The sequence below is a fragment of the Oryza sativa genome, chromosome 2, assembly GCF_034140825.1.
Source record: "Oryza sativa Japonica Group chromosome 2, ASM3414082v1".
NCBI lineage: Eukaryota > Viridiplantae > Streptophyta > Magnoliopsida > Poales > Poaceae > Oryza > Oryza sativa.
In genome coordinates, this window is record NC_089036.1 from 22,888,024 (window position 1) to 22,914,058 (window position 26,035).

The following is a 26,035-nucleotide window of genomic DNA, read 5'->3' on the forward strand; positions in this document are numbered from 1 at the left end:
TGAAAGGAGAGAGAGGGAGAGATGCAGCGGCGCGCACACAGGTTCATCGATTCTCCATCTGCTTTTCTGCACAAGCTTACAACGTTAGCGCCTCCCTTCGGAGGTAGGCCCGTCCGGAAATCGCGAGACGTTTTTTTCAGCTTAGTTATCGAATTATGAACTATTATTGTTACCACGGTTCTCAAACTACAATTTCTCTGTCAAAATTTTCTGCAACAGCGTTGCTTATATAACCTGTTCTAAACTACCCCTATTATTCTAAACTAGAAATGTAGCTCACACATTCTCACGGACACCTTATTGAAATTGTCATAATTTTTTGCTATTGGCATTTTGACCATTATGATATTGTATTATTTTGAATATTTTTTTGATAATTTTAATATTTGTATTAAAATTATTTTGAATAATTTGGATAATATTTGAATATTATATATTTTTAATAATATTGTAAACGTGCGCACAGTCATCTTTATGAACGCACAACATGCACATTGTACCCTCTTAATAATCTGTTAGACATTTTTCTAGACAAACGAAGTCTACTTTCTTTTTAGAGATGACGAAGAAGATAGTAGATAATTAAAGGATGCTACCTCCATTCTAAAATAAGTTAATCTAGAAGAGAATAATGTGACACATACTACTGCTATGAAGAAGCTATGTGGCTGCTTGAAATCCTTTTGGAGAAGATTAATGGACTTTTAGTATATACGTGACAGTTTGGGAGTGTTTTGAGAAAGCCACGTGATAACATAAGAGCGTTTTGAGGAAGTTTAAAGTACTTTTAGTATATAAAATAGATATTGACGATATTTCTCTTAGTTCATATCGACTTCTCTCTAAGTTAATAATATTTGTCGTTTTATATAAGGACAGTCTCCAAGAAACAACAAATGGTCACTATTTTATAATATATATATATAAATATCAATAATTTATTGAAGTATTTTTTTAAGACTTATCTATAAATATGGTTTCCATATTTCTAAGATAAATATTTTAGATGTTATAAAGATCTTAAAATTTGACAATAGTCTTATTCAAATCAGAGTATTATCGACCAGAGGGAGTAGCTCGTGTGCTTTACTATACAAATCCATGTGGCTTCATTCTTCACATAAGACTGGTTACAATATGGAACCTGGGAAGTGAAATAATTATCGCTTCACACTTCACGATTCGCAGTTCATCTCGCAAGATGCAAACTGCACCTCCCAGCATACAAAGTGATCGTGGGCAGCTGTAATGTAGTTTAATACTGATAGAACGATAGTAATAGTACACAATTTCATATAATGGTCATATGGTATACGTATCTTACACAAATGACCAAGAAAGGGTTTTAGTATATGTAGACTGCATTTCTGGAATTATATACTACATTTTCGCTACTGGTACACCTTTCGGTACATTTCAATCTCTACAAGAACTGAGAAGTCAAAGAATATCTTCTGTGATGATCAGCCAGAGGGAAGGTTCGGAGTGCGACCTCTCGTGCATACAATGCATCAACACACAAATATCCTACCGGGACAGAGGAAATGATTGCTCGGCTCTGTAGCGAATTCGCATGAACAATAATACTCATATCCAAACAATCTGCACATGTTCCCTCATCCAGGAAAAGAATTCATCATAAGCTGAGATATTGGCGTTCCTAGCATCATGAGAAGATAGAAACCAGATGGTTCAGCAATCAATCTTCATGCTCGTCTTCACCTTCAGAGTCTGCACATAAAGCAGAACAGTTTTAGATGGTAGCAAACTCAAAATAATTTTCAACTCACAATGGTGGTTGGAGTAATGCATGTTATAAGCAGACTTTGTCTTGTCCCAATGCAGATGGGACTGAAAATAAGACCATGCAATTTTGCATGCTCATCCTGTGCAAAAACAAGATTCTAAGGGGGCAGAGCTTACCAGATCGAACATCATCTCCAACATTTCTTGTCTTGATTTGTCTCACAAGCATCCGATATATCAGAACCCACCAATATATGTGAAGAACAAGTAGTGAAAATAGGAGAGAATTGAACACATAGTAATATATAGGACCATCAAAATTGTGCTTCTTCTTGTCCAAGGTCAACAAGACTTCATAGCTGAAGCAATCGGGACTTAGTCAGCTCATGTAACTTCTAATAAATAAGGAATGAAAACACCATTTTGTTACATGCTGGGACAATGGGACAGCAAGATACTATTGTACATAGTATTCTAGTCTGCTATCACACATATATTTTGTACAATATAAGTATGATTATCATGGCATAGAAAGGATCGGAAATAAAATCCAAAATTAATTTCAGCATGCGGTGGCATGATCTAGATAAGTTTGTTTTCAAGAGGCATAAGATACTGTGCTATGTTCAAAGGTCTTTTTCCTACTGGATACAATTACTGTTTTCTAACTGAATTACTTGTTGGCTTGGGTTTCTTTTCTCCCCTTAAAATGAAGGCATTGGCAAGAACAGCAGAATTCACCATCCAAAGTTCATATGGTACAAATTTCGCATAGTAAATAATATGCTTGCTTTTGACAATTCACAACATCTATAGTACTTAAAATGTTAGAAGTGGTGGTGTCCATCCCCACACCACCCCTACCACTAACATCTGAACCCCACAACTATTACACCACCTTTCAACAAGTCATCCCCCATTTCACTATTGGCTCCCCTAAATTTCAAAATCACTTGTTCAATAAGAAAAATCATAGTATTACTTAGAACAAATAAGTGCTTATTGATTGATTTAATAAGCTAAAAACTCAATTTGTTTTCCATTGCAATGCACGGGTTCTAGGCTAGTTTTCAAAAAAACTTCTTTCTCACAAAATTCTGGCTGACTTTTCTAGGCATATCTCAACAAGGTCAGTACATCACATTTACCTTGTACTTCTGAGAATCCAGAACGGAAAATATGTGAGACGGAGAAGAACCCATGAAACGACGAAAAGAAGAAATGCAACATTGGCAAGCAAATCACAATGGCTATATTTGGCCATTTTCCCTACTTCCAGGAACACATCACTTGCATCATGAATTGCCAATACTACTGAGCCAACTCTAGCAAACCTGGTTCATGAAGAAAAATTTCAGAAATAAATTAGTTAAGTGTTAATAAAAATGAGTGAAATAAACTCAGTGAAGATAAAATATTAAGGCCCTGTGCTACTAACTCATAGAGTAATGCTTGAATCAAGGTAAAAAAAGTTCATATTCAAGAAACAACAAAAATTAAAAGTTAGACAAAAAGAGACCTGAACACATAAGATAAAACTATCAGCGCAACAGTTGCAACATGATGTGACATTGACACGCCAAAATCTGAACGCCTTGTTTCCCAAAACATAAGTGCAAATATGGAATATGTGTAGAATCCAGCAGCATACATATAGACAGCCTTAAGTTTCCATCTGTAGATAAGGGGAAAATTGTTAGATATACACCAGCCTGAGAACTAGTAAGAACATGAAGCAATAAAGGACCAATTCGTATTACTTTATCTTTTGGTCAGGCCAAACCTGGTCACCAGGTCCAACCCAGAAATATTTAGTGTTTGTGAACCAAGGCTCATTATATGTAACTGACAAAGATAAAATCTCTCCAGATAGGAAATAGACACATTTCCAAGCTGATTCCTTAAATTTTCTTATCTTCTTTCTTGTTTCCTCCTTCTCATAATCAACCTTTTCCTTTCCAAATATAAGTTTTCTTCCAATCCACTGAAACGAAAATAAAAGAAAAACAATGAAAGTGTCAACATTAAGCTTTAGAATTACATTAACAATTGAAAATGTTAATTATTTAAAGTAAAAATATCTATGATACAACGTGGAGCCTGAGAGAATCTATTAGAACTATACAGGAACAAGAGTAATTTTCTGGTGGGTTCGGAATACAGAATTAAAGTAGCTGTTGTGCTCAACCTTTCACCAATCATGTATTTAAGAAGCATAAATTACTTTAGAATCATAATAACCCTCATAGTGAAGCAAATGATCTCATCTAGCAAACAAAAAAAATGTCTCAAACAAATACAGAACAAATGGTAACCAGATGGCCATGTGCCATAATTGCAGTACCCTGTGATGTCTGTATATTGTAGTCATGCATCTGTCTAAATAATTTTCTTGTGAAAAAAGCTATATGTAATCAACTTAGGTATCGCACTCCAACCTAGACTTTGAGTTAGTAAATGTTCATAAAGAAGGCATCATTGTGTGCTTGTGCTTAAGTCCATCCATATTAGAAGTGAAAGAACTCTCCCTCACTAGTGTCTTAGTTCTCCGTCCTGATGACTTGTAATGATCAGAATTACCTTTTAAATAACATAATGGTATGTAACATAAAGATGAATAGCATGCTAACATATACCTCAACATACATATCAAGATTATCTAAAAAAAATCTCAAGAAAACATCACGACACAAATGTTTTCCTGGTTACAGATAGCCCAGTGGAAAGGTATACTACTCATACAATAAATGTGGCGGTTGCAACTATTCTTACTGCAATGAGATGGTTGCAATTTGCAAATTTATAACCGCGAGGTATTTCTAGTTTTTGAGGGATATAAATTACATTAACCTTGCTCAAGATGCTCACACGAGAGAAATACTGCTCTCTTTATGCCAGAAACCACTCAGATCTACTCGTGGTCTGTTGCTGCACTGAGCTGCTGACAACCTCAAATTCGCAGCACATCGCTGCCTTATGCCACTGATAAACAGTAAATTGTATAGTCGTGTGATAGGTTATGAGAGATATCAACTCAACTTGCAATCCATTTCTCTGCTCGCAAAACCCTTCTCCTTGCATGAACTTTTACCTTAATAAACTTGTGTTCAGGCTGGCCCAGTAAGTCCGTCATTGTTCGCCTCGAAAAATACATTATATATGTATTTTCTTAATGGAAGACAAACTAACCCAGGGAATCATATATGGATCTTGATAGCTAAATCACTAAATTCTTATTGTTTAAGATGTTGAAACTGTATACCATTATTGTTATAGTTGATGCGCCTATGCCTCAGAGATCACACTATTCATCACCAAAGAACAAACCTTAAATCTTAAACCATTATACTCCCTGACTAACCACTGCAGCGCAACACAACAGGGGCCCCTCCGTAACAAAAAATCAGATTCAGAGTACCAGATAATCATTAGACAAGAGAAGAGGACGACTCTCCAATACAGCAATGCCATGATGTACCAGCACATCTCTCCTGAGAATCCGAGCGTTTGATCTCTCCCCCCACAATTCCAGGAAACGCGAAACGCATGCCAAGCTAGCCCGACAAGCAATCATTAAAACGCTAAAAAGCTAGCAGCGCCTTTGTTTCCCCCCACACACATAAACTAAACCCAGCTAGCTAGCTATCCAACGCGATCGGATTGGTTGGTGATTCCTCCAACGCGAAATCCAGCCCGGAGAAGAAGAAGGGAAAACACACACACACCAGCAAAACAAAAGCTTCGCTGCTTTCCGCACCCAACAGGTCAACAGTAACAGATTCACCTCGAAGACGAAGCAGTCGAGGAGGTAGCGGACGACGAGGAAGAAGACGGCGAACAAGGGGAGCGCGAAGAAGTCGCGGTACGCCGGGTAGGCCTCCCGCTCCCAGTCCACCGCCGCCAGGAGCCGGCCCGCCGCCGCCGCGACCCCCATCCGCCGCCGGAGGCCGAATCGAGTAGGAGCAAGAAATCGATCTCTCCTCCGCCGCGCCGGCCGCGAAGCTGGATGAAGAAGGATCGAGAGGGGAGGGGAGGCGACCCCGGTTGGGGCCGGGGTGGATTCCGATTGGACTTCCCTCCTCTGTTCCTCTTCGCCCTCTGACTCAGCCGACGCCTCTGTTTTACCACTACGAGTCTACTACTACTCCCCACTTGTTTATTTTTATTTTATATTTTTCCTTTTTTTATTATTAGTCTCGCAGTGGTTGCACGGAGTGGTACAATAGAAAGCGCGTAATGAACCGTGTTTTATAAGGGGTGTCTAGATAGGGCTAAAACTTTTTAGCCCATGTTACATCGGATGTTTGGACGCTAATTTGGAGTATTAAATATAGACTAATAAAAAAACTAATTTCATAAATGAGAGCTAATCCGCGAGACGAATTTTTTAAGCCTAATTAATCTATAATTATAAAAAGTTTACTGTAGCATCACATTGTCAAAATCATGACATAATTAGACTCAAAAGATTCGTCTCGTGAATTAGTCCAAGGATATGGAATATGTTTTATAATTAATGTATGTTTAATACTCCAAATTAGTATTCAAACATCTGGTGTGACATGGACTTGGAATAAGTCCGTGGAAACCAAACAGGCCCCTAATCCCAGGAAGCTGGGAATTGTATTGCATCTACCGTTGAAAAGAAGAGATGGGAATTGTAGCCAGGTTGACTTTTCAACCATTTTTGACATTTTTTTTTTGACTTGGTGTACTATGATTAATAATCCGAAAATGGTTATGATAACTTGTTTAGCGAGTTTTGTGGGTTTTTTATCCTATGGGTAGGATTCATCGAGATTCAAAAATAATTGTATATTTCTTGTGTGTTTGTAAATAATCAATAGGTGAATTATTTGTAACTTATTCATACAGCTGAATATAAATGTTATCATACAAAGGAAATGCATTTGGAGAAAAAATAAGATCAGAAAAATATTAGACCACAAGGCAATGTCGGTGTTTTTTTTTTGGTGTAACCTTAACATGTATCCCATAAATAATTGATCATTGTTAAAGCAATTCTCACAATTCTATAGATAGGATTTGGTCACAAGATAGACCCACATGAGATAAAAAAATGCTTTGGCTCTGATTAATGAGGTGAATGCGAGAGGAAAATAATGATTTCTTTTTCTTGTGGTAGACCTTAAGCATAAGCATAAGGTATACCATAAGGTAATACTACTTTCCACAATGTATATGACTCACTTTATAACTTCAATCGTTATTTTAAGGTTATCTTTTCATACATTGTGGTTGTCCTAAGGGTTTATAATTATTGTTCCTTAACAGCACTGATACATCTTTTGTTAGAGATATTCTTAAAAGATTCATTTTAAAAGTATTCCTACAAAGTTAGTTTAACTTCTAAATCATGAATATTGCACATCTAGGAATTGTGAGTGTATTAATCTACTATATAACAAGATTTAGATCATAGTGCCCATAAGCATGACTATGTGTAGAGTATTGGTTAATACATTCACCCGAAGTTATACTTCTATTGTAAAAAAAATTAAAGTACTCAAGTACAAAAGTCAATAAGTGCATCACATATGAGGATTACGATGTAAATAGAACATTGCAAAAGAACAATACATGATGTGTGAGAATATATAGTCGTTTTCCCCCTTAAGTATGTTATTTTAAGTTTCTAAAATAAAGTATTTAAAGATATAACTTGTACAGTAAAGTTTCCCCTTATGCTATAGTAATTTTTTTTCTTATGTTTTGTAGGCATAGGAACTGTTCGAGTGTTGAACTATTGTCTTTATACTCAATTCTAAGTAGTAGAGAGTCATATCAATCCAAAATAATAAAGGTCTCGACTAAAGACGCACAAGAATAAAAGAGTTAAACCTTAGCACATCTTGATATTGTCCCTTTTAGTTAGAGGCTTAGAGCTATATCGTCAACATGATCACCATTTGTTTATGGTCTTAGCAATGTTGAAGATGGAGGAGCTTGAGTTGTATGGAGTGGTTGCTCCTTCTACTATGATGTGACAAGGCTACCGACATCAAGTTAGATCAACCCTAATAACCCATGGATAATATAGATCAACCTAGAAAGCGATGTTTATCTATGGATTAGTTTTGGTTCCACTAAAAAGTTAAGTTTAGTTTTGGTTCCACTCAAAAGTTTAAGTTCAGTATGAAACCTACCAGGCATGGATGCAAGTAAATCAAACCATAAATTCACTTAATAGATTAATCAAGTGGATTGACCCTGTAAATTACCCATCTATTTAGTCCAAGTTGATGGATCAACCCATCTCTAACCCTATTATAACCAGAATTAAATTTGAAAATACATTGTTCGTTCAATTTTTTCTCAGGAATATTCGGGATACAAATTTTTTTGCAGAAATATACCGTCGGTTTCGCACAACCGTTGCGTGAAAATGACGTGGAATGACGTCGCGGACGGTATTGCGCAAAGAAAATGTGAGACCGTGCGGTCTCGCGTAGCGACGCGACGCGAGACCGCGCGGTCTCGCGGATTATAAGTGCGACACTGTTCGGTCTCGCTCAAGCAAGGAGCGATACCGGTGCCATTATGATTTAATTAGCGATTAATTATCCTAATTAGTGATTAATTAATTATTAATTAATTGCTAACTAGGATAATTAATCACTAATTATTACTAGTTGATTGTTAATTGATTAATTAATTACTAATCAAATGGAGATATTGGACAATTTCGCTGTTTGATTTCACGAGAGCGTTTGGTCTCGCTCTTTCATTCCGCGAGACCGCGCGGTCTCGCGTTATCTCGTACTTTCATCGTGCGATACCGTCCACGACGTCACCATGTTATTTTCGCGTAACGGTTGTACGATATCGATAATATATTTCTGCAAAAAAAATTGTATAACGAATATTTCTGAGGAAAAATTGAATGAACATTATATTTGGCATGGACGATTTGAGATATTTTGATTGGGCCGATCTCTAGCCCATATATACGTGTAGGCCGGAAATCTGAAAATTCTGTCCACGTGGGCCCAGAAACCTTATCCCCTCACATTAAAAATTGCTTAAAAATTTCGAACACTACACCTGCCGTCTCCTCCTATTCACTCCACCCACCTCGCCGGAATGCTCGCCGTCGTCTTCTCCTCCGGTCACCGCCTCCTCCCCCTCCCCGTCCTCCCCGGCACATTCACCACCCCTCCTCCTCCTCCTCCTCCTCCTCTCCTATCCCCTCGCCGTCCTCTGCTCGCCCCTCGCCGGCGCCGCTGCCTATGCGGCGGCGGCGGTGGCGGCCTCCTCCTCCTTCGCGCCGTCGCCGCGAGGCGCGCGGGCATCGTGATCGACGTCGACGAGGTGGGCGAGGTCGGCGACCGCGACCTCCCCGTGGACGTGTCGTTCACCCGGAGGCTGCCGCCGGTGCTCACCCTCGGGGACGGCCTCGCCGCGCTGCGGCGGGCCGGGGAGGAGGTGAAGGCCTGCCCGCCTGCCGCCGCCGCGAGCGGCGTCATCCGGTTCGAGGTGAGCCGCCCAGCGAGGCTGTGTGGGAGGGGATATGTCGTGTTTTACAGATTTGCAGTTGGTTTCGTTGTGAGCAGCCGCTGCAATATTTGCTGCGCGGCGGCGAGGCGACATGCTCCCCCCCCTCCCTTACGAATTTTAATCCAGCACTGTGAAATTATTGAATAATCCACTCAGCTCCTTGACGCAATAGGCGTAAATCGAGCTCGCGTCTAGCTCATTGTTTATGCTTTGCGATGCATTTGGATTTGTTTATCCCTTACGGTCTAAGCAACAAGTGAAACAATGATGATTAATTCTCAGTTCTGACAATGCAACGGTGCAGGTGCTTGTTCCACCCAGTACGAAGGCGCTCAAATGGCTGTGCACACAGTTTAAGAGATCATCATTGTTTCCTCAGTTTTATTTGTCGAGGAAGCAAACCACTGATTCATCAATTCAGCTTGAAATCTCTGGCGCTGGCTCTGCAATTTGCTTTCATGGTTCCTCTCGAGTAGATAATGGGTTTGATTTGATATCAAGGTGCCTCCTCTCTATTGCTTTCCGTAGCGTACGTGTGATGCAGGGTGTTTCTAACTAAATTAGGACCTGTTTGTCCCTGCAGATATCTTTCGTTTAATTCACACTTGATTAGAGCCTATGGATCAGTAGGTGTTAAATATGACAAGGAACTATTGTCTTTAGAGGAGAGAATTGGTTCATTTTACTTCTTTATTCCTCAGGTAACAACTTTCAGTATTCTGTGGTGCTACTCTAGCTACCTGAATATTTATCAAGTTGGTGCGAGATACAGACTATGTGTACAAGCCATTTTGAATTTAGCAAGGAAAATCCTCGAAGTTCTGTGATATGACATTCCCTGTATAAATTTGGTTACATGGTTTAATATCATATTGTCAGACAACAGAAACAGTTTTACACCTGAATTTTTCTTGTTAGCCTTTTTATGATTGTGGTGGGGTCCTCAAAGTAATCCGTTGGTGCAAAGAAAGTCCTATTCTGAACATGCATGAGTGGCACAAGTACTGCACTTATATCTAGAAAAATGACATAGAAGTTAGCCTATTAGAACATTTTTTTAATGTATTAAAAAGATCTACATAAACAATTTACAAGAGGATCACAACGCTTTATGACCTACTTTGACTGGTAAGTTATTGCACAGAAAGTAATGCAAATGCAAAGGGTTAAAAGTGGAGGTCAACTTGGTTGAGGATTTTTCTTGCATTCTTGCATACAAGTCACATAGGAGGCAGTAAGAATTTACAGAATTCTTTCTTGGTTATCTTCTGCAGGCATAATGTAGATATTTGATCTTATAGCATTCGTGATGATCAGCAAAATTGAATTTACAGGTTGAGCTGAGTGAATTTGATGGCTATTCCATGTTATCGTCAACTATTGTTTGGGATGACTCCGTGTCTCACACATTTGAGGATTCTGTTTGTTTATTTGAATCTTGTTTCAGTCAGGTATGTGGAACTAACTAGATTAAGAAAAAAATATATTTAATTCTGTTTAACTTTCTTTCATATTAATATAGCATTTCCATGTTCTTTTAAAACAATTAATTTTCTGTTTTGTATTTTCCCCTGTAAGATATGGAGTAGCTATGATTCTTCAGCTACTATCTGTTATGAAAACATGGTAACAAGTTACATTGGAGAATCGCGTATGTCAGAGAGCAGGAATACTCAGTTGGTACATATTTCTATCAATCTTAATCACTTTGTTAATTTCATGAATTTACGCTTGTGCCATTTGTTCTCCACTCTGCAAAGTCCATCTGTGATGAAGCTTCAGTTGTATCAGGCCTTCACATGAACACTCATATTCACTATTCCGATGTTCTTACTTCTATGCCTTAATTAGTTCACAGGGTTTTGAGTCTGAAACATTATTTAGTTATATTACGGAGGATTATAATAGCAGAGTTTTGTGATGTGCTCTACTGAAGTTTGCAACAATTGCTTCTCCAATCTCTAATGGCCATTCTTCCCACCATTTTGTTTTTGGTTGAATGATAAAAAAAATCCTCTTTTTCAACAAAAATAGATAAATGAAACGTCTATGCCTTTTAACATATAGAACATGCTGGCTTCCAAAAAAATTAGCTATGGCTAATGATATAGATTGGGTGCTCATATTGTATTCCATACAGAGTTTTGGCTATTCATCGTTAACCAGTTTGTGAGTTATGGAACATAGTTCTAGTTTGCACGCAAACACTCTTTATAGCTGTTTATGTATTTCGACAGTTATCTGCTATTCCTATTATCATCAGACATCAAAGTGCTCAATTTGATTTTGTTGAATCCACTGTTCCAGGTATACTTGGATGCTGAATTTCTCGCTGTAATAGATGGCAAAGCTGTCACGGAAAAGGTATCCTCTTAACCCTGGTAAGCTTCTTTAAGCTATTTCATTACTTTGCAATTGAGATTAATCCCTGGTTTTAATATAAGAAATGCCCCTTGCAAAAAGGAATATTATGTTTCTTTCTTTGCGGTTTATGGATATTTTGTCTGTATCTTGCTGGAAGGCACATTCACACCTATCACATTTATAATAGTAATTCAAGATTATTTTTTTTACGTCCCTGCTGCCCTGCATTACCTGGTAACTAACAAGTTTGCCTACCTGTTAGTTAGTTGAATTGCTTTTGACCAACTCCACAAATTCATGGACCAAAAAGTTAAAGTCAAGAAGTTCATGGGTACACATAGACCTCGCCACAATTATTAGGACAGACATAATTTTCCTATTATTTCCTTTTTAAACTTTTTGTTGTTCATGTTCTCTTATAAGACTAGACACAATAAACTTGAATTTATATCCCTGATCGGATATGGAACTTATTCTTTTGTCTGTAGGAGAATTGCCCAACTTCTGATCAGTCATTTGTTCGGTTTTCGCCGCAGTTCTTGTTTTGTGCAAACATGGTAATGGTTTCTACCTGAGTTTCTTTTTTTCATAAATAACCATTAAATTATTTTGTTAAATACTTCCTCCGTTTCACAATATAAGTCATTCTAGCATTTCCCACGTTTATATTGATGTTAATGAATCTGGACATATGCCTATCTAGATTCATTAACATCAATATGAATGTGGGAAATGCTAGAATGACTTACATTGTGAAACGGAGGGAGTACAAGCTTTCTGTAGTAAGCCTTTTCCTACAGCATTTTCTACTTTCCAATTTAAAAAAAATGATGCATATAATTAGAATATGATATAATTGGTGGGTTAGCTTAAAAACAGATAGTATGTAATTTGCTCTCTGTAATTGAAGTTGTACTTATCTAATTTTTTTATAGGATTTATGTTTGCAAAGCAACAAAATTGAATCTTTCATTAGGAGATGCTCTAACATTAATTTGGCATGGGCATCCTTCATAGTTGAAGAATTTGTCAGGCTTGGTTTTACGGTAAGCTTAACTGAATACATAGCTCTAGCGTTTTTACCATGCCTCTGACCTGGTTTGCTTTAGTACTTCTGTATAGCTCCAGGGTCGAGATCATCCCCACTTGCACTTTCTGCTTCAGTCCATCCTTTGACAACCTGCATATCATGTTATGATGAGCGTTCACTTGGATTTCATGCTCTTGGCTATGGGAGAGGTTCTCGGAAGCCTGCAATAGTAATTACATCATCAGGAACTGCTGTATCAAATCTCCTTCCTTCAGTGAGTTGGAACATTTCTCTTTCTTACTTTTTTTATTTCCTTACTTCCAGCCTTTACAGAAATACCCACCATTTGCTGAAATCACAATTCAACAAGTCTTGTTGCTATAACTTCATCTGTGTAGTGTATACCTTTATGCTCTCTATGTGCTACTACAGGCAATCCATGCAGTAATGGATATATCAACTATTGAGAAATAGTCTATAGTGTTTAATCAAGATTCATATGTAGGTGGTGGAGGCAAGTCAAGATTTCGTACCACTTATTTTACTCACAGCTGATCGTCCTCCTGAGCTGCAGGATGTAGGAGCCAACCAAGCCATCAATCAGGTATTGTAACTGAATACAATATTACAAAAACTAAAAGTTTCTGGCAATAGCTCCTATTCTGAAAAGAGCTTCGAATCAGCACTGTTAATTCAGAATTTTGGCTACCTTTTAATTGCCTTAAATTGCTTATAAGTATTGTCATGCACATAAAGCCAATCATGTTGTTCCCTTAACTATGTTTTAGTGTTTATTTTATTTCTCAGCACCATCAAAATTATGTCCTACCTGTACAATCCATATATATTCCTCACATGACCTATGTGTCTCACTCAAGCAAAGACATATACAGAACACTAGTCAAACCCATACAGTGAACTTGAGAAGCAAAGGCCTATATTCCTCACGCAATAAGACCCATACAGTGAACTTGGAATTTGCTGGATTACCATTCCAGTTTATGCATATAGTTTTATGTTTATTTCCTTTTAATGGCATACTGCCTCTATAGCATATGCAAACTTATCTGGTAAGCCTATGATGTTCTTCTGTTATTCTTGTGAAGAACTCGTCACATTTTTTTTTAACTATTTTCAGGTAAATCATTTTGGCAGTTTTGTAAGACACTTTTTTAGTCTCCCTCCACCAGATGATCATATTTACGCGAGAATGGTTCTTACAACAGTTGATTCAGCAGCCTACTATGCCATGCAAGCACCACAAGGGCCAGTGCATATAAACTGTGCTTTTAGAGAACCACTAGACTACGGATATCAAGATTGGAGTGTTGACTGTTTGAAAGGGTTGGACAAATGGTTTATAAATAGAGAACCATACACTAGATACCTAGGAATGAAAATGGTTTCTGCATTAGGTAACTATTCTTGTTCAGTAAGGGAGGTTCTGGAGATTGTAAAGAACGCAAACCAGGGGCTTTTATTAGTTGGTGCTATTCACACAGAAGATGATATCTGGGCTGTGACTTTACTAGCTAGACACCTTTCCTGGCCGATTGCTGCTGATGTTCTGTCTGGATTGCGAATGAGGAAAGTACAGAAATCAATTCCAGGACTAGATAAGAGCATTTGTTTTATAGACCACATAGATCAAATTCTACTGTCTGAATCTGTTAAAAGCTGGAAAACTCCAGATGTTATTGTCCAGGTTCATCTCCTCACTGATTCTTCTTTTTATTCCATACTTTTGCATTACCTAATCATTTGAATTCCTTTTCATTATGTGATATATTTATAATGACACCTTTCTTTTTTTTTTTGCTTGACAGATTGGAAGCCGGATCACTAGCAAACGAGTGGGAACATATCTTGAGTCCTGCTCCCCGTCTTCTTACATCTTAATTGATGCACACCCATGCCGCCATGATCCTTCACATGTTGTCACTCACAGAATCCAGGCTACTATAACTGAATTTGCTGCTAGTCTGTGCCAGTGTAATTTCCAAACAAAGACAAGCAGATGGTCAGATATTTTAATGGTTCTGAATTCAGCGGTATGGTCCATAAGAGGGTAGTTATCTTGAAAATATGCAACAAAATATTCTGATAGTATGGATAGGATAAAACTTGTCCTTATGTGTAAGCAACCTTCCTGAACCTTAGTCATTTGTTTCAATCATTTTCTGCAGTAAACTTTGGTATTATACACCCTACACCCAGGTTATAGTATAGGTAAAAGGTCACCACAAATTGATTTGAAATAGTATTGACATTGAAAGTTGAAAACTCAATTGATATTTAATGTCTCTTTCTGAAATCTGTAAATAGCATGCATGAAGGGGTTTATCACTTAACCAACTGCCTCTAGTTCATATATTTGTCCCCATGGAAACTTGACTACATAAGGAATTCAATTCTGTAAGCATGCCCTTGAACAGATTTTTTCTGGAAATAACTAACAAACACCTTTTGTTGCCATCATCTGCTTTTTTCTAATCCTGATAACTGTTGTTTATTCCAGGTTTCACAGGAGATAATGTTTCAGGTGCATTCAGAATGTTCACTTACAGAACCATATGTTGCTCATGTAATTGGAGAAGCACTTTATGGCGATGCTACTATGTTTATTGGGAATAGCATGGTCATTCGAGACTTGGATATGTTTGGCAAGGGCTGGATTGACCATAGTACAAATGCAAATAATGCTATGATGCACCATTTTCCAGGCTTTCTTGGTGCACCAGTAGCTGGGAACAGGGGAGCAAGTGGTATTGATGGTTTGCTTAGTACATCAATTGGATTTGCCATTGGATCAAACAAGCATGTAAGTTAGTTATTTAGCTCATATGGGTACTTCATGTGATGAAATTTGTTACCCTAGATATGGAATGCATAAATGCGCTTGCTGCAGCTGCACAAACTTGGGGACAATGAAAAACACTATGCTTCAAAGAGAATATTCCTAATTTTCATCACAGCCACCTGCAGTTCTCAAACTACTCTGATTATCTTATAATATTTTTATTGTGTATTTCCTAGATACTGACAGTTGCCAATGCATTTATGCTGTACTTCTTTTTGAGTAAGCTTTTGGCAGAAATTTGACTTGGCTGCACTATTTTCAGGTATTCTGTGTGATTGGTGACATATCTTTTCTTCATGATACCAATGGATTGTCACTTCTGAACCAAAGGTTTACAGTTTGAATCTATTCTATGCTATCCACCACCGTTTGTTTTTCTGCGAGTCATTGGCTCATTGTCATTTCCTTAATTTATTTTTCATTGACCCAAGCATTTGTTTTTGCATTACTACTTAGTCAAAGAAATAAAAAGAACTACAGATATTCTCTCTGTAAAGCTATTGTATAACCATCTACTTAAATGAATATTTATTTCTGATAAAGTGATAATGCATCTCACATTCCTGAAGGACGCAGAGGAAACCCATGACAGTAATTGTCATTAACAACCATGGTGGTGCAATCTTCAGCCTTCTACCAGTTGCAAAAACAGCTTCACTCCAAATTTTGGAGAAATTTTTCTACACCTTGCATGACATATCGATTTCCAAACTCTGTGCTGCACACAGGTAAAAGCGATTGTTGTATTCTGGTGCTTACATACCTCGGCCTTGCTTATAGAAATACAATTTTAACAATATGCCTGCCTGATGCTAACGTAGCATCGCTGTTACTGATTCTGGGATTTATTAGATGTTTTCTGCTGAGACTTCTGCCTGTTACATTATTGGTTATGGAGTCAGCTGTGGATACAACAAATAACTTTCTGGTGGCAATTTTGCATCCCCAGCATTCTCATGAGTTGTATTTCAGGATAAAACATATTCTAGTTCAGACAAAAGCTGAACTTCATGATGCCTTAGTGAAGTCCCATGAGGGGCATGTTGATTGTGTTGTCGAAGTGGAGAATCGCATTGTTGATAATGCCAACTTTCATAGGTTTTATATTCAAACTAGTTCTTTTGATTATTTTGGTCTACATCGCGTTTATATGCTCATTCTCATTCTGCAGAATTATAAGCATGTTCACAGACCATAGTGCAACCATGCATCTGGCATATCTTCTGGGAGGTCCATATTGTAAGGATGGGGTAAATGGCTTTTCTGTTGGTAGAATACATGCAGCAGAATACATGTTTTACAGGTACATCCTTAACCAATCAATACACACCTCACTCCTGCACAGGTCACACAGCCTGGAAATTCTAAACATAAGTGTAGCTAAACCATGTTTTGGATTTTGCAGCTGTACAAAATTTAGAGAAAAAAAACATGCAGGGCATGCTACAATGTGCAGAGACACAAATTGTGCAAATATATGATCAAATGTATTGTGTATCACCACACACAAAAGACAAGAAAGTCATGTTTTGGATTTTGCAGCTTACAAAATTTAGAAAAAAAAAACATGCAGGGCATGCTACAATGTGCAGAGACACAAATTGCGCAAATATATGATCAAATGTATTGTGTATCACCACACACAAAAGACAAGAAAGTTATTGTTTGCAAAAGTTCTGATAAGTCATTTATTTTCCTTTTGGTACAGTACAACGATTATATTTTTATACATATTTTTTTGAGTGAACATATTTTAACATAGATTTTTTTATGAATTTTCAAAAGTATACAATGACAAATTACAAAGTGTGTAACAGTAGTTAGAACTGGGAACTCTCTTATTTTAGGATTTACCTTCTATGCAGGATCCAACTTGCTGCACCACGTACATCTGGGATATCAGAAAGCAGCTTCTTTCATGAAGGTTTCATACTAAAGTTATGTGTGGGTGACAGCATTGTGGGATTCGGCGAGGTTTGATTTTATTACTACTGTAATCTGTCTGTTTTTTCTAACTCATTGTGGGCCTTAATTACTGTTCTTGAATTATGCTATACTAAAATGTTATCTTAGTTGTCTACTCACAGTTTTCAAGTAGGAAATGGACTGGTCTGGAGCATTTCTCCTTTACAATTTTTTTAGCTTGATCCAAATACTCATGGAAGCATGGAAGTGGGTCCAGATCTAAACTCTGACTTTAATACTAGAAAAAAACCCTCAGAACCACAGAGTGGGTGAACATTTACATAAAACACTAATTAAAAAAATACTCCAGTTAACATAATCATTTGACCTTGTATATTAGCTGAATATATGTTATAGCAGTTTAAGGTTACTTTTCATGTTGTGCTTCAACCAGAATATCTGGCAAACTTGTAGTAGGCAGGATATTTTTCCTCGTGCAAATTAATTTGGTCTAAAAATTACCTTACCTCACAGTTTTATACTTGAAGAAGATGTTATCCTTCAAATGGATAATACAGAAAAATGTTTCTTATGCATGCCCATGTTTCACTGAAGGAATATACAGCATATTACTGGAGGTTTGGTGTTGGTTTTACAGTAGTTTTATTTTATGTTTATTGGCTTCTAGTTTTTGTAAACTTAGTTGAGGCTGGTCTGTTATTTCTTCATTCCTCTTAATTGATTGGCAGAACTCCTAACTTTGTTTCGTCTAAAAATATATTACATGTTGCACCGTGCATTTATTTAGCTTTTATTAAGTATTATTTTTTACCCTTGTAAAATAACAGGTTGCACCAATTGAAATTCATGAGGAGGATCTGTTGGATGTTGAAGAACAGCTTAGGTTTCTCTTTCACAGAATGAAAGATGCTGAGCTAGATGTTGTTCCTTTGTTGAGAGGATCCTTCTCCAATTGGATATGGACAACCCTTGGGATTCCTGTAAGTTGACTTAAGAAAATTTTCTGTGAAAAACATACGAGAGACTGATATTTTTCCGCGTGTTCTTCTTCACAGCCTTCTTCAGTATTCCCTAGTGTTAAGTGTGGTCTAGAGATGGCTATTCTTAATTTGCTGGAGTCACAACGAATAGATAGATCCTATGGTATTTTTACTGGCTCCAATGTGGTCGAATATAATCAGAGCAGCACTGCAAACATACAGATATGTGCACTCGTAGACTCCTGTGGCACTCCAATGGATGTAACACTTGCTGTTGTCAAACTTGTTGCTGAAGGTTTCACCACCGTTAAACTGAAGGTAAATCTTCTACCAGTTCAGTAATTATAGGAAGTTGAATTTATTAGCTTCTAAAAGAATCTGTACATTGCTTCTTTTTAAAATCTCCCAAAGGTTGGGCGTCGCGAAAATCCCGCTGAAGATGCAGCTGTTATTCAAAAAGTAAGGGAAATTGTAGGATACAAGATCAATATCCGTGCTGACGCAAATAGGAAATGGACATATGAACAGGCAATTGATTTTGGATCCAGGGTAAAAGGCTTATGTTTGCAATACATCGAGGTAATCTGCCTTTTATTCATCTGATATGCATCGAAAATCTAAAATAGACAAAGCATTAAATTTGTACCCAGCATATCATAATACTGGTTGGGGAAGAGACTGTTTTTCATGCAGTTCTTCCTTGAGAGTCTTCATTTGTTTTAACCACAGGAACCAGTGGACTCTGTAAATGACATCATCAAGTTCTGTGAAAATAGTGGCTTGCCTGTTGCACTAGACGAGACTATCGACAACCTTACAGGGGATGTAATCCCTAAGCTACATCAATTTTCACATCCAGGAATAGTTGCTCTTGTGAGTTCAAACTTTACGGGCTAGTTTTCAAGCTGATGCTTCATTTTCTAGATTTGACCTCATTTTCATGTTGATATTCAGGTTATAAAACCCAGTGTTGTTGGTGGCTTTGAGACTGCAGCTTATATAGCAAAATGGGCTCACATGCATGATAAGATGGCTGTCATCAGTAGCACCTATGAGAGTTCTGTAGGTTTGGCAACCTATATACAGTTTGCACATTATGTTGACAGACAAAATGACATAACATCCAGAATAAAGAACAGAGGTTCTTGTGGAAATGTGGCACATGGACTTGGAACATACCAATGGTTAAGGGAAGATGTTTCAGATCAAAAGTTAAAAATCCATGCGCCACCACTTGGTGATGGAATCAGAGCTTCGGCAGAAGATGCCCATGGCTATCTCCAGCATTTAGTTATAAACGACAAGAAGATAGAAAGAACTTATAGTGAAGAAAAATTGAGGTCATATTTCATCCAAGTTGATGGGGATAATTTTTCTTATCAAGTCAAGCTTCAAGAGGGTGGTGATTGCACACATGTAAGATTTCTTCAATTTTCTTTTGAAAACCAACAGTTTATTACCAGCTTGTTATATAAGAGGGTTTAGATTAGTGCTCAGTGTCTGACACGAGATCCATGGCTAGATATTTGCAGTATGAGAGCAAATTAGATGATTAAGTTGCAAACAGCAGGAGCTATTGCTAGTAGCATATTAACTGGAATATATTGCTAAGCATATCATAGTTTCAAAAGATGGAATTCTTTTAATCGACATGTATCCTACTTTACTCGGGATTTAAGGAGGTATGCTGTAGACCGCGGAACTATCACAAAGGTCTGCAGAATATTGTTCACGTATTGATTTAAAACTACTGTTCTTAGTACTAACAGTTAAAATTCAAGTGAAAACATTATTATCTCCATATGAATGATTCAATAATATATTTGATAGGTCCTTGGTTCATTTCTTGAAGGAAGCACATTCATAATTACATGTTTTCTCTTGAGTTTGTCTTTCTTGCTAATTATGATGTTATCTGTTTTCTATTCACATCATTCAATCAATGGACAAGTTTCATACATTCTGGGAGTGCTTTGACGCTCTCTTTTCATTTGTGTGCCTTGTTCCTAATCTCAGTAATAGTTAAATTTCTGCTTATGTTTTTACTCCTTTGATTTTGGTTGTCCAGTTATCCACTTAAAAACCAGATGCAAGCATATGTTCAATTATCTAAGTTTTACTTGCACTGTATACTTGAGATACTGGTAGTTTCTCCGTATGTAGTAAGATGGTGCTGTCACAGTAACTATTGTCATGATTTAACCAATGTAGGAAAAGGTTATTCTCTTTCTTCATGGATTTCTTGGTACGAGTGAAGACTGGGTTCCAATGATGAAAGCTCTCTCTCCTAGTGCACGGGTTATAGCTGTCGATCTTCCTGGCCATGGCGAGTCCGAAATTCTACAGCATGATGTTGAAAACTCCAACCAAATCTCCTTTTCAGTTCAATCAGTTGCAGATTTGTTACTGAAGTTGATAAGAAATATAACTGATGGAGCGGTGGTTGTTGTTGGCTACTCAATGGGTGCAAGGATTGCACTACACATGGCATTAAATCAAAACCACAAGGTAAATTTCTCGACATTGTACCTTTTGTGTTTATTTCTTTATTTTTATGATTCTAACGCAGTCCCGTTAAGACAGATAAGTGGAGCTGTTATAATTTCGGGTAGTCCTGGATTGAGAGACGAGGCAAGTAAAAGACGTCGTAGTGCTATTGATAGATCAAGAGCCCACTTCTTGTCTTCTTGTGGACTGGAAAATTTTCTCGAGACGTGGTACTCTGCGAAAATGTGGGCCAGGTAATATTGTTATGCAGTGACAATATACTTTTGTTTTGCCAAAAATGTATTGACATGCCTTTTTTCTTTTCCTTTTCTGGGATATTTTCTGTTGATGGATGACCAAATTTACAGTTTACGAGAACATCCTAAATTTGATTCTCTAGTGAGGACACGAATGAAACACAATAATATCAAAGCTCTATCTAAGGTTCTCGCTGACTCAAGCATAGGGACGCAAAAGTAAGGCTTGCCTTCCCATACTCCGTATTATATTTTTCATTGATGATATCCATAAAGTCATGTTCCATCGAGTCCGTTAGTAATTTTGACGTTAATAGTGGTAAAAAATATAGTGTGCCGATGATACATATAGAGCCTGTGAACACTTTGATGGTCATATTACATTAGTGATTGTGTAATAAGAAAATCATGTGTGATTCGATCTCATGTTAGTTTCAATGTTCTAGGTCCCTGTGGGAAGATTTGAAGCACTTGAAGAGCCCTCTCCTCATCGTCGCAGGTGAAAAGGACCCAAAATTCAAAGAGATATCGCAGCAAATGTGCAGGGAGATAAGAAAGCACAAGGATCGCGAATCCGATGGTCTATGTGAGATGATCATTATTCCAGACAGCGGCCACGCCGTGCACGTTGAGAACCCTCTTCCTTTAGTTAGAGCAATCAGGAAGTTCTTGGTAAGGGATATACCAGACGTGATATCCAAGTAGATTACGAAATGGAATTATCTATGTAGAGGAGTTCAAGTTACAGCGATAGCCAGAGACAGCAGAGCAGACCAACTCTTTGGTGCGGATGGGTGCGGCAGTTCTGGATGCTATTCTGCCGCCGGTAGTCTCACCTACACCAGCCCGGGAACTATTCTCATTGTGGACTGGTGGGGGAGGATTAAAGATTAGATCCAGAGAGAAGGGATGTGACTCCATTATCATGCAAAGTTCCTAACCATGTGACAGACTTGGTAAGGAAAGAACGCAATGCGAGGGTCTTCAGAGATGAAGATTCTTCCCTCCAACGAGTAGCAGGAAAAATCATCATTGATGAGCTTCACGTATAGCGGTATAGGAGTACTTGTGAGGACGAATTCTAGGAGTACTTGTGTGCTGCAGCATTGTCCCGAGCTGTACAGTGCTCTTTTCATATTTTGCTGCTCTGTATATGCTGTTGCCTGTTGGTTAGTTGCCACTCTCTCTCGCCGTGACCCTTTTTTATTAATACAAAATGATATGCAAGTCCTATGCATATCCGTGAAAAAAACATGTTGGCCAGCTTCACATCCGAGCTGAGCTCCTGACACAGTGACACTACTGGGGAACCCTTTGCAAACCGAGATATCTAATCCGGGACTAAGATATCTCGAATGGTGTTGTCAATCGGGACTAAAGGTATTTTTTTCCTTTTTTTTCATTGTTTATTACTACTTGCATATTACCCAAATCCGATTGAACGTACATACTCAACAACAATTTGATACCACAGATTGAATGAACATATTCAACAACAAAATCATACATAACTCATTGCTATGCACAACTCCTAGGCTGTGTTTGTATAACGATGCGTTTTTTACAAAAAGTTTCTATACGAAAGTTGCTTTAAAAAATCAAATTAATTCATTTTTGAAAAAAATAGCTAATACTTAATTAATAACGCGCTAATAAACCGCTCCGTTTTCCGTGTGAGAGGGATTAGTTCCCATCACTGGAATCCGAACACATCCCTAGTCTCACTTGCAAAAAGGGGACTAATTTGCAGCTACACTTCTTCAAACAGAAGATTAATTATATACATGAACATTAATTCTGAACTACAGTCCTTCAGAAAATAAGAAAAAGAGAAGAGAAGAACAAAGAAAGAAGGAGAGCTCCTGGCCGCGCTCGCCGCGATGCTGTTCGTTCGCGCCATCGCCGGCCCGGGCCCGGCGCTCCTCCCTCCTGTCAAGGACGAGGATGCCGACGGCGATGGCAACCCGGAGGCCAGCGGGGAAGGAGGCGGAGTGCCTCCGGTGACGATAAGGTGGGCCCGCATCACCTGTGCCGCCTCCCACCCGCCGACGCCTGCCACCGCCCGCTGCTGACGCCGCCGACAGAGGGGAAGGGGAGGAGGGGAGAGCGGTGTCGCCGCTTGCCGCCCGCTGCTGACGGAGAGGGGAGGGCGCTGTCGCCGCTCGCCGCCCACTGCCGACACTGCGACGGCAGAGACGGGAAGGGGAGGAGAGGGGCGGGGGAGGCCTAACATGTTGATTGCTACCGGTTAAACCGCAGTAGTCCTGCCGTAGACTGCTCGCCAATTGTCGGTCTGACCATCGGGATCCAAAAATCACATATCGACGAGACGAAACTCTTGAAAGTAGATCAACTTTATTGCATCAATATGTGTTTACAAAGTGTATCTAAAGCACTCCTCTGTCAACTAGTATTGAAGCCTCGAAGCAAAACTATAACTTTTCTCTCCTAAAAAATTGATATACTTCTAGCATCAACCCCTCATCTATTTATATCCTCAACGTGGCTACCCCTAGCCACAAATCCTACAAGAACTAGAATTCCCAATCACATAGGAAACCTACTCAACAAGGTAAACAACATTCTCATACAACTCCGCGCTCTAATCTTTCTAAACTTGGACCTCTTCCCATACGTACACAACACTATGTATATACTTTATGGAAACCTTCACTCCACATGCATGGTTTCTAGCCTAAGCATCCTGTGTGATATGACCATTTGGACCTCAATTTCTTCCAAGCCTAGTCCTGATCCATTACCGACTATACTCACATAACCTCAAGCAACACCTGCACATAAACAACAAAGAGACTCTCTGTATTCGAGTATAAGTTCGCACCAACTTGACTCATATCAGCATAAAATAGTATCACATACAAAAAGAAACATCTAAAAGTCATAAACATGAAGCAATTTAGAAATCCCACGAAAACAACCCGAAACCAACTACAACCCAGAGTCTGCTGGTCTAACCGCCGGGCTATCCAACACCTCCGGTCTGACCGACCACCCATTGCTGACTGCACTATTCACCGACCGAAAACATTATTCACTGTATTTTCAATAAACACTTACTTTTGACAATTGTTTATCACATAGATTAAATCAACACATTAATTTCACAGTACCAATCGCCTACAACTACAATAACACTGCTGATCACCTAGGTATAAAGCAACACATCATTATGGACTTTAAATGGGATATGGTGTTACAATCTCATCTGCTCAAAGCTGATCGAACAAATGAAGTTTGCAGTTGTAAAGCTAGAAATGAATCTGCTTGATTTGTGCAATAAAACTATGCTCGAAACCACTTGCTCCATGTGTTTTCCGCCTTCCGTTTGCAATGGTACTGTTGCTACCAAGTTGCCGCGGTCGGTTACTTTTGTGGGTTAAAACCGTGTCGGAATTCGTAATAACCAGCCGACTGCACGCAGAGAGAGGCATCTCACACCTCCGCCTTCTGTGACTTCTGTCCCGATTCCTGAATGTTGGTTTTTCAAAACTTCCTAGGGGTGCGAGTCTTGATCCATCCCGGGTGCCCCTTGCCTTGGATCCTGGTCTTTTAACACTAGTGTCAGTGCCGTAGAATCGCTCTACAACTTCCCTCTTTTTATAAACGAGAAAACCTGCCGCCGCGCAGGCGCAACCATGTGAGAAGTGTTGCCCAGTCACACGCTCACACACGCCCTGATCCCAACACAAAATTTTTCATCCTGTCATATCGAACATTTAAACACATGTATGAAGTATTAAATATATGTTAAGTAACTAATTACACAGATTACAACTAATTTACGAGACGAACCTTTTAAGCCTAATTGCTCTATAATTTGAGAATGTGATGTTACAGTAAACATATGCTAGTGACGGATTAGTTAGGCTTAATATATTTGTCTCGCGGTTTATTGATGATTTTATAATTATTTTTTATTAATGTCAAAACACTCTATACTACACGCCAAAACTTTACACCACCCATGTATTAGAAACCAGTCTCATGGCGAATTGGCGAGATGTGTGTGTGGTGTTGTGGCCGATTGGCCGCGGGATTCCAACAGGGAGCTCAACTCCCGAAGCCCAGCCACTGCTAGCTCGATCTCGGCAGAAGGCACGGCACCGGCACGCATTGTTGCAGAGCCCACACGTGGTGCATCAGTGCGTGGCATATGGTGCAAGTGCAACTAGGACCGAGCTGTAAAAAAGAACAACGCCTAGGCCTAGGGCTTGTTAAACAAGGGTAGAAACAGGAGTACGTACGGCATATAATAACAGTGTGTGTAAGAAATCTGAGATGAGTTTTGAGCAAAGCCTTTGACCACGCCTTCCTCTCAGCTGACTGACAAATTAAGCGGCTAAGCATTTGCCTTCCTATAAAGATCTTACTACTCGATCTAAGCCCCCCTCTCCTCTGTACACTGTTAATTTTCTCACTCACTGACTGACCAAGCTAGCTAAGCTAGAGCAGAAGAGCGTAGTGCATCCAGAGAAAAGAAGCACGTACGCCAAGATTGGAGTTCAGTTCATGTTCATCATGAGTTGCCGAAGGACTTCGAGTCTTCTTGTGATCGCCTTGGTCATCTCCTTGCTCTTACTTGACCGTCCCATTGCTCACGCACGCCATTGTAAGTTCATATTCATCTTTGCAGCAATTAATTGTTACCATAGTTTTTCTCTGAGAAAAGCACCATGAAATTTGTGGCAGGAGCATTTCCCTTTTTCTTTCTTCGTATGTTCAACTATTGTTGATTTTAACCAGTATTACTATCTTTTTTGCAGTGAAGAACACGTCCATGTCGAGCCGTGGTTCATCAACAGAAAGAGGATTAGAAGATTCAAAGAAGAAGCTCGATGAGGAGAAG

At 38.7% G+C, this 26,035-nt stretch overlaps 2 protein-coding genes across 11 annotated transcripts; one reads left to right on the top strand and one right to left on the bottom strand.

The window, feature by feature from the left end:
• Positions 1-1,238: 1,238 nt before the first annotated feature.
• LOC4329785 (ASC1-like protein 1) lies at positions 1,239-5,858 on the bottom strand. Its single transcript, NM_001416695.1, has 6 exons — positions 5,531-5,858; positions 3,507-3,730; positions 3,266-3,421; positions 2,895-3,080; positions 1,924-2,105; positions 1,239-1,731 (listed from the first exon to the last, which is right to left on the bottom strand). The coding sequence occupies exons 1-6, from the start codon at positions 5,678-5,680 to the stop codon at positions 1,700-1,702; spliced, it is 930 nt and encodes a 309-aa protein (NP_001403624.1). The 5' UTR covers positions 5,681-5,858; the 3' UTR covers positions 1,239-1,699.
• A 2,949-nt stretch (positions 5,859-8,807) lies between these two features.
• On the top strand, positions 8,808-22,536 carry LOC4329786 (protein PHYLLO, chloroplastic). 10 transcript variants are annotated; one of them, XM_066307276.1, is made up of 27 exons: positions 8,808-9,243; positions 9,569-9,765; positions 9,848-9,965; positions 10,599-10,715; positions 10,843-10,944; positions 11,572-11,628; positions 12,117-12,185; positions 12,564-12,674; positions 12,738-12,932; positions 13,164-13,262; positions 13,797-14,363; positions 14,485-14,709; positions 15,177-15,479; positions 15,781-15,848; positions 16,088-16,246; positions 16,371-16,616; positions 16,690-16,821; positions 17,384-17,492; positions 18,272-18,424; positions 18,500-18,742; positions 18,836-19,003; positions 19,154-19,297; positions 19,379-19,840; positions 20,636-20,932; positions 21,008-21,165; positions 21,280-21,387; positions 21,615-22,536. In XM_066307276.1, exons 1-27 carry the CDS (start codon positions 8,851-8,853, stop codon positions 21,871-21,873), a joined length of 5,259 nt encoding a protein of 1,752 aa, XP_066163373.1. In that variant the 5' UTR covers positions 8,808-8,850; the 3' UTR covers positions 21,874-22,536. The 10 variants fall into 10 exon arrangements, with proteins under 10 accessions (XP_066163373.1, XP_066163375.1, XP_015626291.1 ...); XM_066307278.1 differs by having other exon boundaries at positions 18,647-18,742; XM_015770805.2 differs by having other exon boundaries at positions 16,491-16,616.
• Positions 22,537-26,035: the final 3,499 nt, after the last annotated feature.